General features: G+C 42.4%; 1 protein-coding gene across 2 annotated transcripts in view; it reads right to left on the bottom strand.

The window, feature by feature from the left end:
* The window catches only part of CERK (ceramide kinase), a 97,812-nt gene extending 87,208 nt beyond the window's left edge, over window positions 1-10,604 (bottom strand). For both annotated transcript variants that reach the window (XM_075857225.1, XM_075857226.1), the window contains exon 1: window positions 10,315-10,604. In XM_075857225.1, coding sequence (XP_075713340.1) covers window positions 10,315-10,465 — 151 coding nt within the window. In that variant the 5' untranslated portion in view covers window positions 10,466-10,604. The remainder of the gene's footprint in view (window positions 1-10,314) is intronic.
* Window positions 10,605-15,310: the final 4,706 nt, after the last annotated feature.

Raw genomic sequence — 15,310 nt, 5'->3', positions numbered from 1 at the left:
GTGGCACAAACTGGGCACAACATATTATGCACTAAAATGGCGTATCAGTGGAAAATTGCAATTTTCACTTTGAACCATCCGCTGCGCATTAACCCCTTTGCGCACTATGACTTAATTGCCCGTCATGGTGCGGCGGTTGATGTATGGAGCTGGCTCACGTGCTGAGCCCGCTCCATACGCTGCGGGTGTCGGCTGTGTATTACAGCAGGCCCCCTCGGTACTAACGGACAGGTACAGCGATCGCTCTGTTACAGAAGCCTGTAAGAATAACAATATACTACAATACATTAGTATTGCAGTGTATTGTACCAGTGATCCAATGATCGCTGGATCAAGTCCCCTAAGGGGATTGATTAATAAAATGTGTAGAAGAATTATAGTTATTAGTAGTGAGAATTTTTTTTTTTAAAGTTAAAAAAACAAAACACCTTTTCGCATTTTTCTTCTAAAGTAATGTAAAAAAATGAACAAAATTGGTATCGCTACGTCCGTAAAAGTCCGAACTATTACAATATACCAATATTTAATTTGCACAGTGCACACCTTAAAAAAAAAATAATAATTGAAACCGCCAAAATCGCAGTTTTTTTTTTTTGTCAACTTCGCTCTAAAAAAAAAAAAAATGTAATACAACTTTTGAATCACTTTTTATGTACCAAAAAATGGTACCAATAAAAACTGCAGCCCTTCCCGCAAGAAATAAGCCCTCACACCGCTCTATTGATGGAAAAATAAAAAAAAGTTATGGCTCTTGGAAAGCGGGGAGTGAAAATCTAAAATATGAAAGCAAAAAATGGATCAGTCCTGAAAGGGTTAATTCATTTCTAATGAAAAAACGTATGACCCCATGTGGGGTATTTCCGTACTCGGGAGAAATTGCTTTATAAAAAATGGTTGTTTTTTGCCTCCTTTATCCCTTGTGAAAATGAGAAAATGCAACATTTTAGTGGAAAAAATTTTGATATTAATTTTCGCGCCCTAATTCTAATAAACTCTGCAAAAGACCCGTGGGGTGTAAATGCGCACTATACCCCTAGAAAAATTCCTTGAAGGTTTTTCCAAAATGGGGTCTCTTTTGGTGGGTTTCCACTGTTTTGGTCCCTCCAGTGCATTGCAAATGCGACATGGCACCGAAAACCATTCCAGAAAAATCATAAATCCAAATGGCGCTCCTTCCCTTCTGAGCCCTCCTGTGGGTCCAAACAGCAGTTTAATACCACATATGGGGCATTGTCGTAATCGGAAGACATTGCTTTACAAATATTGCGGTGCATTTCCTTCGTTATTCCTTGTAAATAATAAAAATTTCTATGTTTCAGAAAAAAAGTACATTTTCATTTTTAAAGACTAATTCCAATATATTTAGCGAAAAACCTGTGTGGTCAAAATATTCACTACACCCCTAGATAAATACCTTAAGGGGTCTAGTTTTCGAAATGGGGTCGTTTATGGGGAGTTTCTATCGTTCTGGCAGCTCAAAGCCTCTCCAAATATACAGTGGGGCCTAAAACATTTTCAAGCAAAATATGAGTCCTGAAAGCCTCCGGGTGCTCCCTTCCTTTTGGGTCCTGCCGTGTGTCTAGGCAGCGCATTGGGGCCACAATGTGGGTATTTTTGAAAACAGGAGAAACAGGGTGATAGATTTTGTGGTGTGTTTCTTCATTCTTATGGTCGCTTTACAAAGAAATTGGTCTTCAAACTGATACTTTTATGAAAAAAAGGTGAATTTTTTTTTTTCACCTGCTATGTATTAAATTTAGCAAAAAACTGTGGGGTCAAAATACTTACTATACCCTTAGGTAAATACCTTATGGGGTCTAGTTTTCTAAATGGGGTCATTTGTGGGGGTTTCCATCACTCTGAGACCTATGAGCCTCTGAAAACCTGGCTTGGTACAGGAAAACAAGATGTACTTCAAAATTTATAAAATTATTATTCAATTTGTAAGTCCTCTAAATTGCTGAAAATGTATTTTATTTTTTCAAAAGTGCTGCCAAAATAGAGTAAAGAGATAGAAATATATATTTAATTAAAAAAAATTGTACAGTATGTGTGTACATATGTGACATATTGCAGTTAAAAATAGGGGAAAATGGTAATTTTTACAAAATTTCTTCAATTTTTCTATTTTTTAATTAATTTCCGCAAATGGTATCAGTCTACGTTTAACACTAAAATAAAGTACAACATGTGACTAAAAAACAATGTCAGAATTACTTGGATATTTAAAACTTTCACAGATTTATTCTCTGATAAAGTCAGACATACCAGATTTGACAAATCTGGCTTGGTCATTAAGGTACAAACATGCCCGGTCATTAAGGGGTTAAAGAGTTTGTCCAGGCATGGGGCGGGTTTTCATACTGATTATGTATCCACAGGATCGTCATCAGTATATGATCGGTGGGGGAAATCTGTTTTTGGCACGGAACACTGAACAGCTTCCGGAACCGGGCACAGCTGATCGTTGCGGTGTCCGACCCCCACTGGTCATATACCGATGTGTATAGGTCATCAATATGAAAAACCCCTATAAAGGCCAGGATCACGAGCACGCACGCACACACGCACTTTTGATGAAGTTTTAGCTCAAAGCCAGAAGTGGATCGAAAAGGAAGGAAAGGTATAACGAAAAGACTGATGCATCTCCTTTCTTTTGTGTCCATGTCAGAGCCAAAAACGGAAATAAAAATTGCCGTGTGAGTGAGTGAGTGAGTGTTTTCCTGGCCTTAGGCTGGAATCACACATGCAGTTTTTGTCACAGCTTTTCTTAAGACCAAGCCAGAAGCGGATAGGTAATTCCAGGCTTACCCAAAATGTCCCTTTGGGAGAAAAGGAGAGATTTGTAGCTTAGGCTCTGTTCACATCTGCTTTGGGGTCCCGTTTTGACATTCCGTCTAAGCTTTCCGTCAGAACGGGACCCTGAACAGACACACACTGACAAAGACTGAAACCAGGGGTTTCCGTTTCCATCACCATTGATTTCAATGGTGACGGATCCGGTGCCCATGGTTTCCGTTTGTCTCTGTTGTGCACCGGATCCGTCGTTTTGTCAGAAGCTATAGCGTAGTCGAAAAGCTAAATATTGCTCCTTCAGCGTCCTGCCCTGGGTCCAAACAGCAGTTTATTACCACATATGGCATATCGCCATAAATCAGGACAAATTCAGAAAAAGAGATTTTCATTTTCACGGTCTAATTCCACTAAATTCAACAACAAAAAAAACTGTGGGGTCAAAATTCTAACTATACCCTTAGAAAAATTCCTTGAAGGGAGTAGTTTACAAAATGGGGTCACTTTTGGGGGGTTTCCACTGTTTTGGTCCCTCCAGGGCGTTGCAAACGCGACACGACACTGAAAGCCATTCCAGAAAAATCTGCGCTCCAAAATCGAAATGGTGCTCCTTCCCTTCTGAGCTCTGCAGTGGGTCCAAACAGCAGTTTATTACCACGTATGGGGTATTGCTGTAATCGGGAGAAATAGCGTTACAAGTTTTCGGTGCTTCTTATTCTTTATTCCTTGTAAAAATTTAACATTTTTATATTTTGTCTGAAAAAAAAGTAGATTTTCATCTTCACAGACAAACTCCAATAAATATAGCAAAAGACCTGCTAACTATACCCCTAGATAAATTCCTTGAGGCTTGTAGTTTCCAAAAACGTGTCACTTAGGCCCCATGCACACGACAGTATTTTTGTCCACCCGTAAATACTGGCATAAATACGGGTCCTTGGTCACACGTATTCGACCCGTATTGCACCAGTATTTACGGACCCGTGCCCGTAAATACAGGTGCGGTGTCACCCGTATTCCACCCGTATTTACGGGCACGTTTTTGGCTGCAAAATTTCACTGCACTAAATCGGCAGCCCTTCTCTCTGTCAGTGCAGGATAGAGAGAAGGGACAGCCCTTTCCGTAATAAAAGTAAAAGAAATTCACACTTACCCGGCCGTTGTCTTAGTGACGCGTCCCTCTCTTGACATCCAGTCCAACCTCCCTGGATGACGCGGCAGTCCATGTGACCACTGCAGCCAGTGAATGGCTGCAGCGGTCACATGGGCTGTAACGTCATCCCAGGAGGCCGGACTGGAGGAAGAAGCAGGGAGTTCTGGGTAAGTATGAATGTCTTTTTTTTTACAGCTTAATCTTTATTGTGATCGGTAGCCACTGTCCAGGGTGCTGAAACAGTTACTGCCGATCGTTTAACTCTTTCAACAGCCTGGACAGTGACTATTTACTGACGTCGCCTAGCAACGCTCCCGTAATTATGGGTGCACACACGTAGTCACCCATAATTACGGGAGCCCCATAGACTTCTATTGGCTGCCCGTGCAGTAATTACGGCCTGAAATAGGACATGTTCTATCTTTTTCAACGGCACGGGCACCTTCCCGTAAGCATACGGGGAGGTACCCGTGGCCAATAGAAGTCTATGTGCCCGTAATTACGGGAGTTTTTACGGTCGTGTGCATGAGGCCTTATAGGGAGTTTCCACTGTTTTGGCACCACAAGACCTCTTCAAACTGCAGAATCTGGGCAATAATTATGGAGTTGCGTTTTTCTGGTAAAACCTTCTGTGTTACAGGAAAAAATTTATTACAAATAAATTTCGGGGAAAAAAATTTGTCAATTTCCCCTCTACTTTGCTTTAATTCCTGTGAAACGCCTAAAGGGTTAAGAAACTTTCTGAATGCTGTTTGGAATACTTTGAGGGGTGCAGTTTTCAAAATGGGGTGATTTATGGGGTCTATCTAGTTCGTAAGGCCCTCAAAGCCACTTCAGAACAGAACTGGACCTTGAAAAATAGTCTTTTGACATTTTCTTCAAATTTGATTTCAATGGCAATTCTTCCGTTGCAGTTGGTTTCCATTTGTTTTCGTTCCGTAAGGTTTCCGTTTTTTCACGGAAACAATAGCATAGTCGACTATGCTATAGTTTCCACAAAAGAACGGAAACCTTACAGAACGGAAACAAATGGAACGGAAGAATTACCATTGAAATCAACTGTAATGCAAACGGAAGCTATTGTTTTTGTTTGGCTTTCCATTCATCGGTTCCTCCAACGGAAAGGTCAAACGGAACCCATGGATGGAAGTCCGACGCTAATGTGAACAGGCCTAAAAAGGGCAGGAAAGAGGAAAACTGGAAATTTAAATAGGGGAAAAAAAAAAAAAAAAAAGCGTGACAAGATAGAAAAAAAAGTAAAAGGAAGATGGCACGCTAAGGGCTTGTCCACACGTAACGGATTTGCTGTGGAATATTTCCTTAGCATTTACGCATCAACTAGCAGACAATCCGATGCAGAAAACCCAGACCATTTCATGCGTTTTTTACCATGGAAAATGACTTTGTGATGGTGATATTACTTCTTCCTGTGATGTCATTTCCACCCCCTATAAGAGATTCTGCAGCGTTTCCACAGCAAATTATGCAGTACATCAGGAAAGCGCAGGAAATCAGTCCGCTTACCACAGCAATAATTAACATGCTGCAAAACTAATATTATGCACCGGAGGTGAATTTGTGGACTGAATTTTTCCGCAGCGTGTGGATGACAATTGATAAGACACACTCACTTTGCTGCTACTGTATTCCACTGCGTATTTTCCGTCCGCAATTCCGGACGGAAAATACGCAGCAATTCCGTAACATATGGCCAAGCCCTAATTGTTCCATGCATTACTAGTAGGACGTATTAAGCCTAGTTCACACACCGTTTTTTAACATCTGAACTAAACGCCATTTTTCCCATTGAATTCAATGGGCAGATGTTTGTAGGCGTTTAGCTACCATTTTTTTCAGGCGTATTTCGGGGGGTTTACGCTCCCGAAATACGCCTGAAAACACAGAGTGTGAACATACCCTAATAGCCGTGGGGATGCACGAAGCAGCGAAACGTCGAAATTGTTTAGACGCCGTGCACCCTCAAACAGTTCAATACCGTTATTTCATGTATTTCGATACTAAGCTGTGCAGCCACACAGCTCAGTATAGTAACACATGAATGTATGAGAGCGAGGCTACGGCTGTGTGATAGGAGCGGGGCAATGGCTGTGAGTCCTGACAAGTGTGCACGCGCGGTCAGCACGATATGATGCGACCAGCGTCGCACTAATGAGCGGCGGCACTGAAGACTGAACGTTGCGGACGCACTGCAAAACACCCCCATGTTGTCTTCACTGCCTGCCACTCAGTGCAGCGCCGGCCGCATCACCTTATGCTGACCGCGTGCACATAGTACACAGCCGCTATTCTCCTGAATGCTGAGATCAAAGCTGACCACCACTGCAGCATTCAGGGGAAAATGAGAAAGGGGGGGATGCCGCTTGGATCGCGTCACAGGGAATCCCTGTGACGCGATTGAGGGACATACCATATTTGGGCAGACAGCCCAGGGTCCATTGAAGGACCCCAGGGCTGTCTTACCATGTTTCCATACACAAGCTAATGTACTGGCATATAAATATATGCCAGTACATTAAAGTTTAAAAATAAAAAAGTAAAAACAAAGTAATGTTAAATTTAAAAAAATAAGTCTCAATACATAAAATATATGCATTCGTTATTGGCGCGGCCGTAATAATCTGCACAACAAATTTTTTTGCGTCATTTATGATGTGTACGCTGTAAAAAAAATCAAATAAAAACTGCTTTCTTTCACTTGTGAGGCACGAAGTGGGATGAATTTAACCTCCATGTTCCTCACATTAATAGTAATTAACCCCATCATGTACCTTACACATTAACCCATTATGACTGAGAAACATGATGGGGTTAATTACTATTAATGTGAGGCACATTCAAAATTCATCACACCACGTGCCTCACATCAGAAAATGGAAGAACTTTTTATTTTTATTTTTTATTACTGTTGGAAAAGTATCGTCTTGGTATCAAAAATGGAAATACTACACAAAGTATCGGTATAGAAGTCCAAATTCTGGTATCGTGACATCCCTAAATAGCCGCGGACTAAAAATAGCATGAAAATAGGTGCAGGCAGTTCAAAATCTGCCTCCGAATCAGATTTTTTCTACTCGGCAGAAAATGACAAGTGCACATACGCTTATGCCAGGTTCCCACAGGTCGCATACGCTGTGTAAAACTACACAGCATGTCCTACCTAGAACCCGCAGCACATTCAGTCTGAAAAACCGCATCACATTTAGGTGTAGTGGTTTGTGCGGAATTTCCGCTACGGAAAGCAGCGCTTAAAAAAAATATATATATATTTATGCATTACCCTGGGCTGCAGTTACGGCGACGCGTCCCTCCGTTGTCCGTGCAGTTCGGCCTCATGGGATAATGCTGCAGCCCATGTGACCACTGCAGCCTGTGAATGGCTGCAGAGGTCACATGGGATGAAATGTCATCCCGGGACACCGGCCTGAAAGAACAGAAGAAAGTGTCGCTATGACAACGCCCGGGTGTTAATAGCTTTTTAATTCCTTTTAAACAAAAAAAAGATTACATTTTTTTTTTTTTTCTGAGTTGTGATTTTTGTAGTGGAATCACAGCGTTTCCACCTCAGAAGTTGCAACACTTGGTTATTTATTGTAGGGTTTACATCCCCATCGAATTTAATAGGGAAAACCCGCAACAGGAAAGCAACGAAAACGCAGTATAAATTGACATGATGCGGAATCCGCACCGCAGGTCAATTTATGAACGTTTTCGCTGCATTTTCAGTCGGCAGCGTCGGCATGAGATTTTTTAAATCTCATTCACTTTGCTGCTAATGTAAATGCTGCGGAATTTCAGTACAAAAGTCATTGCTGTGCTCCTATTACACACGTTCTGAGCTCTTCAGTCCGCCGCTCTGCTGTAATGGGAGAATGGAAGTACAAAGTTGTGTAACTTACAGCTCAGTTATATGAGCACCACTTATAAAAGCGAAGCACCGCTTGCAGTCTGCCCTACTATACTAGCCAGTTATGCTGTGGACCTTGTGCCTCTCCTTATTGCGGCATTTTCCCCTACGTTTAGCGTGTACATCAGGAAAGCTCTCCGACGTCTAAACGTGTACATAGGGCTCAGTTAGCCTGACGGAGGCCAAAAAAAAAAGCGTTCTTTTGTCGTCACACCTACATTTTTTAGGTATGGATTAGCGTAGTAGACTATGCTATCCCATACAACAGAAACGCATATATAAAAAATAAATAAAATTAAATATAACGCATGGTGTCATTTTTTTAACATAAAGGTCTATAGGTGACGTACGCCATGGTATACAAAGATCCACAACATTTTTCTTAGCTCATGAACCACATTGAAACATAACAGGCGGCGTCAAGTGACATTAAAGATACAACAGAAGCCAAATAAATGATACATTTAATAATTTTAGGCTGGATTCGCTTCGGGATTTCCGCTTTTTTCTTTTCTGTAACTGCAAAGCTATTTTTTCCCCTCCAAAAAAATGGAAACTTGATGGAACGGAGATTTCTGTACTAGCTTTCTTTTTAACATGGGAGTCAATAGATGACGGATACAAACGGAATGTCTTAAGTTTGTATCTGTCATTCATTCCGTCTGAAAGATCTGTCAAAATGTTGTGCCCATGTGCTGGGCACGGTCTAGTGACCAGAAAAGAGTTTGGAAATCCCCTCCCTCATCTGCAAGATGCGTAAAAAAAGAAAAAAAAAACTGCAAAATGGATTTCAAACTGATACAAACTGAACAAAAGTTTCTGGGTTTTTGACGCTTCAAACGGACCCATGAAAAAAAAAACACTGAAAATTGTATCAAAATGGATCAGATGGAATCCCGACACAGATGTGAACGCAGCCTTACAACCAACTACCAACCAAGCAGTCATCAGTGTGATATTGTGGTGGTTGTAGTCAGGACCGGCCTTAGGGGTGTGGGAGCTGTGCAAGTGCACAGGGCTCTGCACCCTCCCTGCATGAAGAGGGCACCACTGGGCTCTGCCTCCACTCCATGCTCTGCTTTTAGTTAAACACATGGAGCAAATAAGAGCCGAGGAGCAAGAGAAGAGGAGGAAGCTCCGCCCACAGCCCGTCCTGCACGAAGCCTGTGATCCGGTTAGCAAGGAGAGATCGTGAGTATCTATATCTTTGTAAAAGGGTGTGTTCAATATTAAAGTAAAACAGATAAAACAAAAAAGATATCTGTGCTGCCCCCTATATACCCTGCTGCCCCTTATATACACCTCCGTGCATATGTTTATATGTGTCTGTGGGTATAGTTATCTACTACATTATCTGTACTCAGAGTTATCACTTATCTGTGGTGTTACACGTCAAATGTATGACATTATCTCTACTGGGTATATATGGGTCTGTTTGGGAATGTGTATTTATATTATATATATATATATATATATATATATATATATATATATGCGCCTTTTATGTATTTGTAGATGTTCCTGTCTGTTGTGCGCAGGTCTATATATTTACCTGTATGTATATAGTCCAGATTGTGTATGTATATTCACCTGTATGTCTAAATATCTGTCTGTGTGTACAGTATGTATGTGCGTGGCTATATATGTGGTTAATTTTTGGTTTGTGTAGGGGGCAGCAATAGAGAGTCCCGCACAAGGCGCCATCCAACCATAGGCTGGCCCTGGTTGTAGTGCCAACGCCTGTCCCTTGATCCGTACCAAGCAATATGATTAACTTGTCAGTTCTAAGGCCTTGGTGCCAAGCTGACGTAATGATCGGCTATCCCTGGTGTCATCATAGTATAACAATAAGGAGCAACATGCAGGGGGCATACGCACCCACTGCACCACACGGGTTACAATTACACAAACCAACATTGTAGGCACAGCATGTCCAGAAATCAGGCATTCAGTATCATATTATATTAGAATGGAAAAGTACAGAACGTTCTACCAAGTTGTCTAAAGAAGATGCCTACAGAAGCTATGCCAACAAGTGCCAGGCCGGTCGCACAATGTGCTGTATCTAATGACAGTAAACCCAAACAAGGCTGAAAGGGACACATGGTTGCCTGAGGGTGCCAACAGAAAGGGCACAGTTGTGTACAATGGTCTGGAGCACACAATATTAGATTATCCATATTGTGTATATACCCAGCCTTGGGTCATAGGTGGCACACTGCACATAAACGCACGGCCCACAACCAATACCTGCTATAAATGTGTGATCTACCCTTGTACAGACATGTTTACCAAGTACCCAGGAAGACAACAGATGCATCTGCACCATACATTGCCCAATGACAAGGGTACCCATATGATACCAGCTGACTGGCACGTCTGCCAACACCACCAATATGTGATCCTGTAACAATTACCCCAGGTCTCCGCTCCTGCCACTCACCAGCTCGGCTTCTATCCCTGCCCAGCCGCGGCCTCACTTCTGTCCAGGACAACAGCGCCCGGCCGGGATCTAGGGTCACCTCGCAGCTGTGACTTTTCACCGACAGCACCGAGCATAGCACTGGGGGTGAAGATTGTTGTACGGGCTCCATGGTGTCTGGCTGAAGGGCCCGTAGACACTGACATAACCCGATAGTGTCCCCGCCAGCCGACCACAGACACCAATCACATGGACACTTCCCCGGCTAGCGGTCCGGGACTTTCATTGTCTGCTCCGGGAGCCACTCAAGTCCCGCCCCTTCGCGTCAACACGTATGCAAATGAGCAGCGAGTAGGAGGAGCTGTAGACTGAGAAAGAGAGAGACCTGCGGGGAGGAGGTGACGCGAGGGCACAGCTGAGAGGGGCGGAGTCTGGAGCTGCTCCTGCAACCTACAACTCTGAGCTGTTACCCGGGTACATGCTGAGACAGAGCGCAGCACTGGGCACCTAGCCTGGATGGCATGATACAAACAGTGTGGAGCTGCTTGTTGTGGCATCTTATACACTTAGTAAATATATATATATATATATACACATACCCTCTCTATACCCCAGGCATTGTCTCCGTACACGCTACAGCAGTTTTCACATAACCCTATCCAGTGCCCCCATAGTTCTTCCATAAGACGAGGGCTCCATAGCATCATAAGGTCACCTGCGAGTCGTAATAAAATTACAGTATTTACAAAATTGCATGCAACCTCAATACATCCCTTTTGAGAGAAAAAGTTGCTCAATCGGCGAACATGTTGGAATTCTTGTCACAAGTCCCCTGCCAATATTTCCATCATAGTGGCAAGGGATGGATTGCAATCCATCAACCAAATGCCGCTGTGGAGTCCTAGTCTAAGGCTGGGTTCACACTACCTATTTTCAGGCGTAAACGAGGCGTATTATGCCTCGTTTTACGCCTGAAAATAGGGCTACAATACGTCGGAAAACATCTGCCCATTCATTTGAAGGGTATGTTCACACGAGGGCATCCGTTACGGCTGAAATTACGGGGATGTTTCAGCCTGAAAACATCCCCGTAATTTCAGCCGTAACGGCATGTGCAGGCGCTTGAACGTCCATTACGGACGTAATTAGCGCTGCTATTCATTGGAGTCAATGAATAACGGCTCCAATTACGGCCAAAGAAGTGACAGGTCACTTCTTTGACGCGGGCGTCTATTTACGCGCCGTCTTCTGACAGCGGCGCGTAAATTACGCCTCGTGTGAACAAACAAACGTCTACCCATTGCTTTCAATGGGCAGATGTTTGTCAACGCTATTGAGGCTCTATTTTCAGACGTAATTCGGGGCAAAAACGCCCGAATTACGTCCGTAAATAGACCGTGTGAACATACCCGAATGGGTTTGCCGACGTATTGTTCAGACGACCTGTAATTTACGCGTCGTCGTTTGACAGCTGTCAAACGACGACGTGTAAATTGTCTGCCTCGGCAAAGAAGTGCAGGGCACTTCTTTGCAACGTAATTTGAGCTGTTCTTCATTGAACTCAATGAAGAGCAGCTCAAGATATACGAGCGTCACAGACGCTTCGTATATTACGAGGAGGAGCATTTACGGCTGAAACGACGCAGCTGTTTTCTTCTGAAAACAGGCTGTCATTTCAGCCGTAAATGACAGCGTGTGAACATACCCTAAAAGTGCTTAATAAGTTCCAGTCACAGTGCCTCCAAATGCCAGCCTAAGAGTTCTCACAGGTGCCAGACAGGTGCCCTATAAGTTGTAGCAACTGTCCTCAAAAATAACCGTGTCCTCCACTAAACCTCCGGCCAGTTTCACTTATTGGGGCAGATTTACTAACACTGTGTAAGATTTAGGCTGGGTTCACACGAGCATGTTCGGTCCGTAATGGACAGAGCGTATTTCGGCCGCATGTCCCGGACCGAACACAGTGCAGGGAGCCGGGCTCCTAGCATCATAGTTATGTACGACGCTAGGAGTCCCTGCCTCTCCGTGGAACTACTGTCCCGTACTGAATACATGATTACAGTACGGGACAGTAGTTCCACGGAGAGGCAGGGACTCCTAGCATCGTACATAACTATGATGCTAGGAGCCCGGCTCCCTGCAGTGTGTTCGGTCCGGGACTTGCGGCCAAAATACGCTCCGTCCATTACGGACGTAACATGCTCGTTTGAACCCAGCCTTAGAGAGTGTAAACTTAGACCAGGCAGTCAGAAGATGCGCCAAATTTATCACAGTGTAAATGCTGTATGATAAACTTGGCGCATCTACCTAGACATCTTAGCCACTTTTCCTTATGCCACTTCTTAGTTGGCTTAGTGTACGCCAGTTTTTGCACCAAAATGTTCCCGCAGTTCTGGAGCATGGTGCCGCTATTTAAGCCACGCTCAATTTCTGATAGAGCACACCTCTTTCCAGATAAGCACGCCCCCTTGTAAATCGCAGCACAAAAAATAGTGTAAAACAGTTAATAAATGTGGCAAACAGGGTGCCCACCAGAATTCTGGCGCATTGTGAGTAGAACATTTTTCACTGCCTTTTGGGGGAAAAAACATTGCGGCCAAATGTTAGTTTAACTTCTTCCCGCCGCAGTCATTTTTTTAATTTTCACTTTCGTTTTTTCCTCCCCACCTTCCAAAAGCCATGACTTATTTTTCCGTTGATATAACCGTATGAGGGCTTGTGTTTTGCGGGATGAATTGTACATTTTCACAGCACCATATAATGCAGTGGGAAACTGGAAAAAATGTATTTGTGGGGTGGAATAGGAAAATACAGCAATTCCACCATGTTTTGGGGGGTTTTGTTTTTATGATCACTGTTCGGTAAAAACTGCATGATGACCCGCAGAATAAAGTTATTACAATTACGGCGATAGCAAATATATATAGTTTTTATGTTTTACTACTTTTACAAAGAAAAAACTGATTGTTAAAAATAAAATTTGGGGGTTTTGTCACCTATATTCTAAAAGCCGTAACTCTCCCCCACCCCCGTCAAATGAGTGATATGAGGGCTTATTTTTTGCGGGATGAGCTGTCGTTTCTATTGGTACCTCTTTGGGGTACATGCAATTCTGGCGTGTTATTTTCTTTCTTTTACAGCTTTCACCATGCGGGTTAAATAATGTTATATTGTAATAGATCAGAATTTTACCGACGCAGCTATACCAGTTATGTTAATATTTTTTATTTTTTTATTTACGTTGAGCTTGAGGGAAAATGTATAAAATATAGATAGATAGATAGATAGAAATAAGCAGCACTCTGCGTCAAATTCCAACACGGTAATGGGTGCAAGCAGGTAATCCAGATCCGTGGATTGTGGCATAAATGAAAGAAATCACACAGCACTCCGATAGATCCAAAAAGTATGTGATTTATTCAGTCAACAGCTGCAACGTTTCCGTCCTGCTATAGGACTGCTGTGGGATTTCTTTCATATATATATATATATATATATATATATATATATATATATATATACTGTACAGCACACAAAACAAGGTGACAGCACACTGCGAATGCCACCTAAGCCACTGAATATAAATAAATATGCATTACTGAAAATTCTGCTTACAATAGGGAAGTTCTTAGCACACATTTTGATTAAATTGTGTGAGCCCACCTGCCACGACAAGGCGTCCTTCATAGGTGTAACCTACGCTGCACATGCACCCAGAACTGGGACTAAGCCTACATATTCTTGGGGATGGTAGGAACCAGCATTAAACTAATTAAAATCACCCAGGGCAGAATGGGAGGAGTGCAAGATCAAAAAACTGAGGCAGTCACTAACCCCACATGTATGGATACCATAAACACAACAAAAATTTGAACAGCACATTCCAACTAAATGAAACAAAACGTGTATGCAGGTGCAAGAACGCCTCAATATCAATTGAGGGATATGAGGGCTTATTTTATGCAGAATGAGCTGTCATTTCTATTGGTACTATTTTTGGGTAAATGCAATTCTGGCGGTTTCATTTTTTTCTTTTACAGCTTTCACTGTGCGGCTTAAATATACTGAAAGTCTTGTTATACTGTCTATATATAGTCTCATTATACTGACAGTCCCGCATGAAGCCCTGCCGAATGGCAGACTAGGGGGCCTTCATCAGGACACCAGGCTGCCATGCAACCATCAACACACCCCACGATTGCGTCGTGAGGGGGGGGGGGGGGCGACACAACATCACAGGGGGCCGCCCCCATTTCTAAACGCTAAGATGTCGCAATTGCTTTTAAAGGAGTTAAACAAACAGGATCCCGCTCGTTACACTGAAGTGTCGGATGTTACACACAGCCGTCACACTCGTTCTATGGAACGGGCTAAGCCCATGAGCCCGCTAATGTTTCTAGTGAAATATGAGATAGCCTACTTTCATAATGCTTTGGTTTTTGTGGTCACTGGCATTTTTTTCTATAATTTTTCCCTAAAGGCTGCTGGATAGAGCTTCAAAAACACCAGGAAAAATGAATGTACAAAATTGCACAAGATAAAAAAAACTCCATAGAATACATATTAAAAACACCATAAGAAATGCATGGCATTTTTACATGGATTTTTTCATACAGTTTAAAAGGCCAGTCAAAAACCCTTTGTGAAGGCAGCTTTAACCCCTTAAGGACACGGCCAATTTTGGCCTTGAGGACAGAGCAATTTTTTTACATTTCCCCTCTTTGCATCCCGACGCTCATAACAAATACATTATCGTTTAATTTCTCTAAATTTTTATTTTGGCGAAAATGCAGAAAAAAAAGCAGTTCCGCTGCAGTTTTAATATTTTATTTTTTTTAACACCATACACCGATCATCATAAATAATGTTATACATTTGTTGTACAGGTTGTTACGGTCGTGGCGATACCAAATATGTCTATATTTCATGTTTTGGGACTTATATTTTAAAAAGTTTATTTATTATAAAAAATGTGTGTTTGTGTATTTTTTTTACTTTTTATTTATTTATCATAAAA

Source organism: Rhinoderma darwinii, chromosome 3, assembly GCF_050947455.1.
Source record: "Rhinoderma darwinii isolate aRhiDar2 chromosome 3, aRhiDar2.hap1, whole genome shotgun sequence".
NCBI lineage: Eukaryota > Metazoa > Chordata > Amphibia > Anura > Rhinodermatidae > Rhinoderma > Rhinoderma darwinii.
This window is presented reverse-complemented; position numbering and strand designations above follow the sequence as displayed.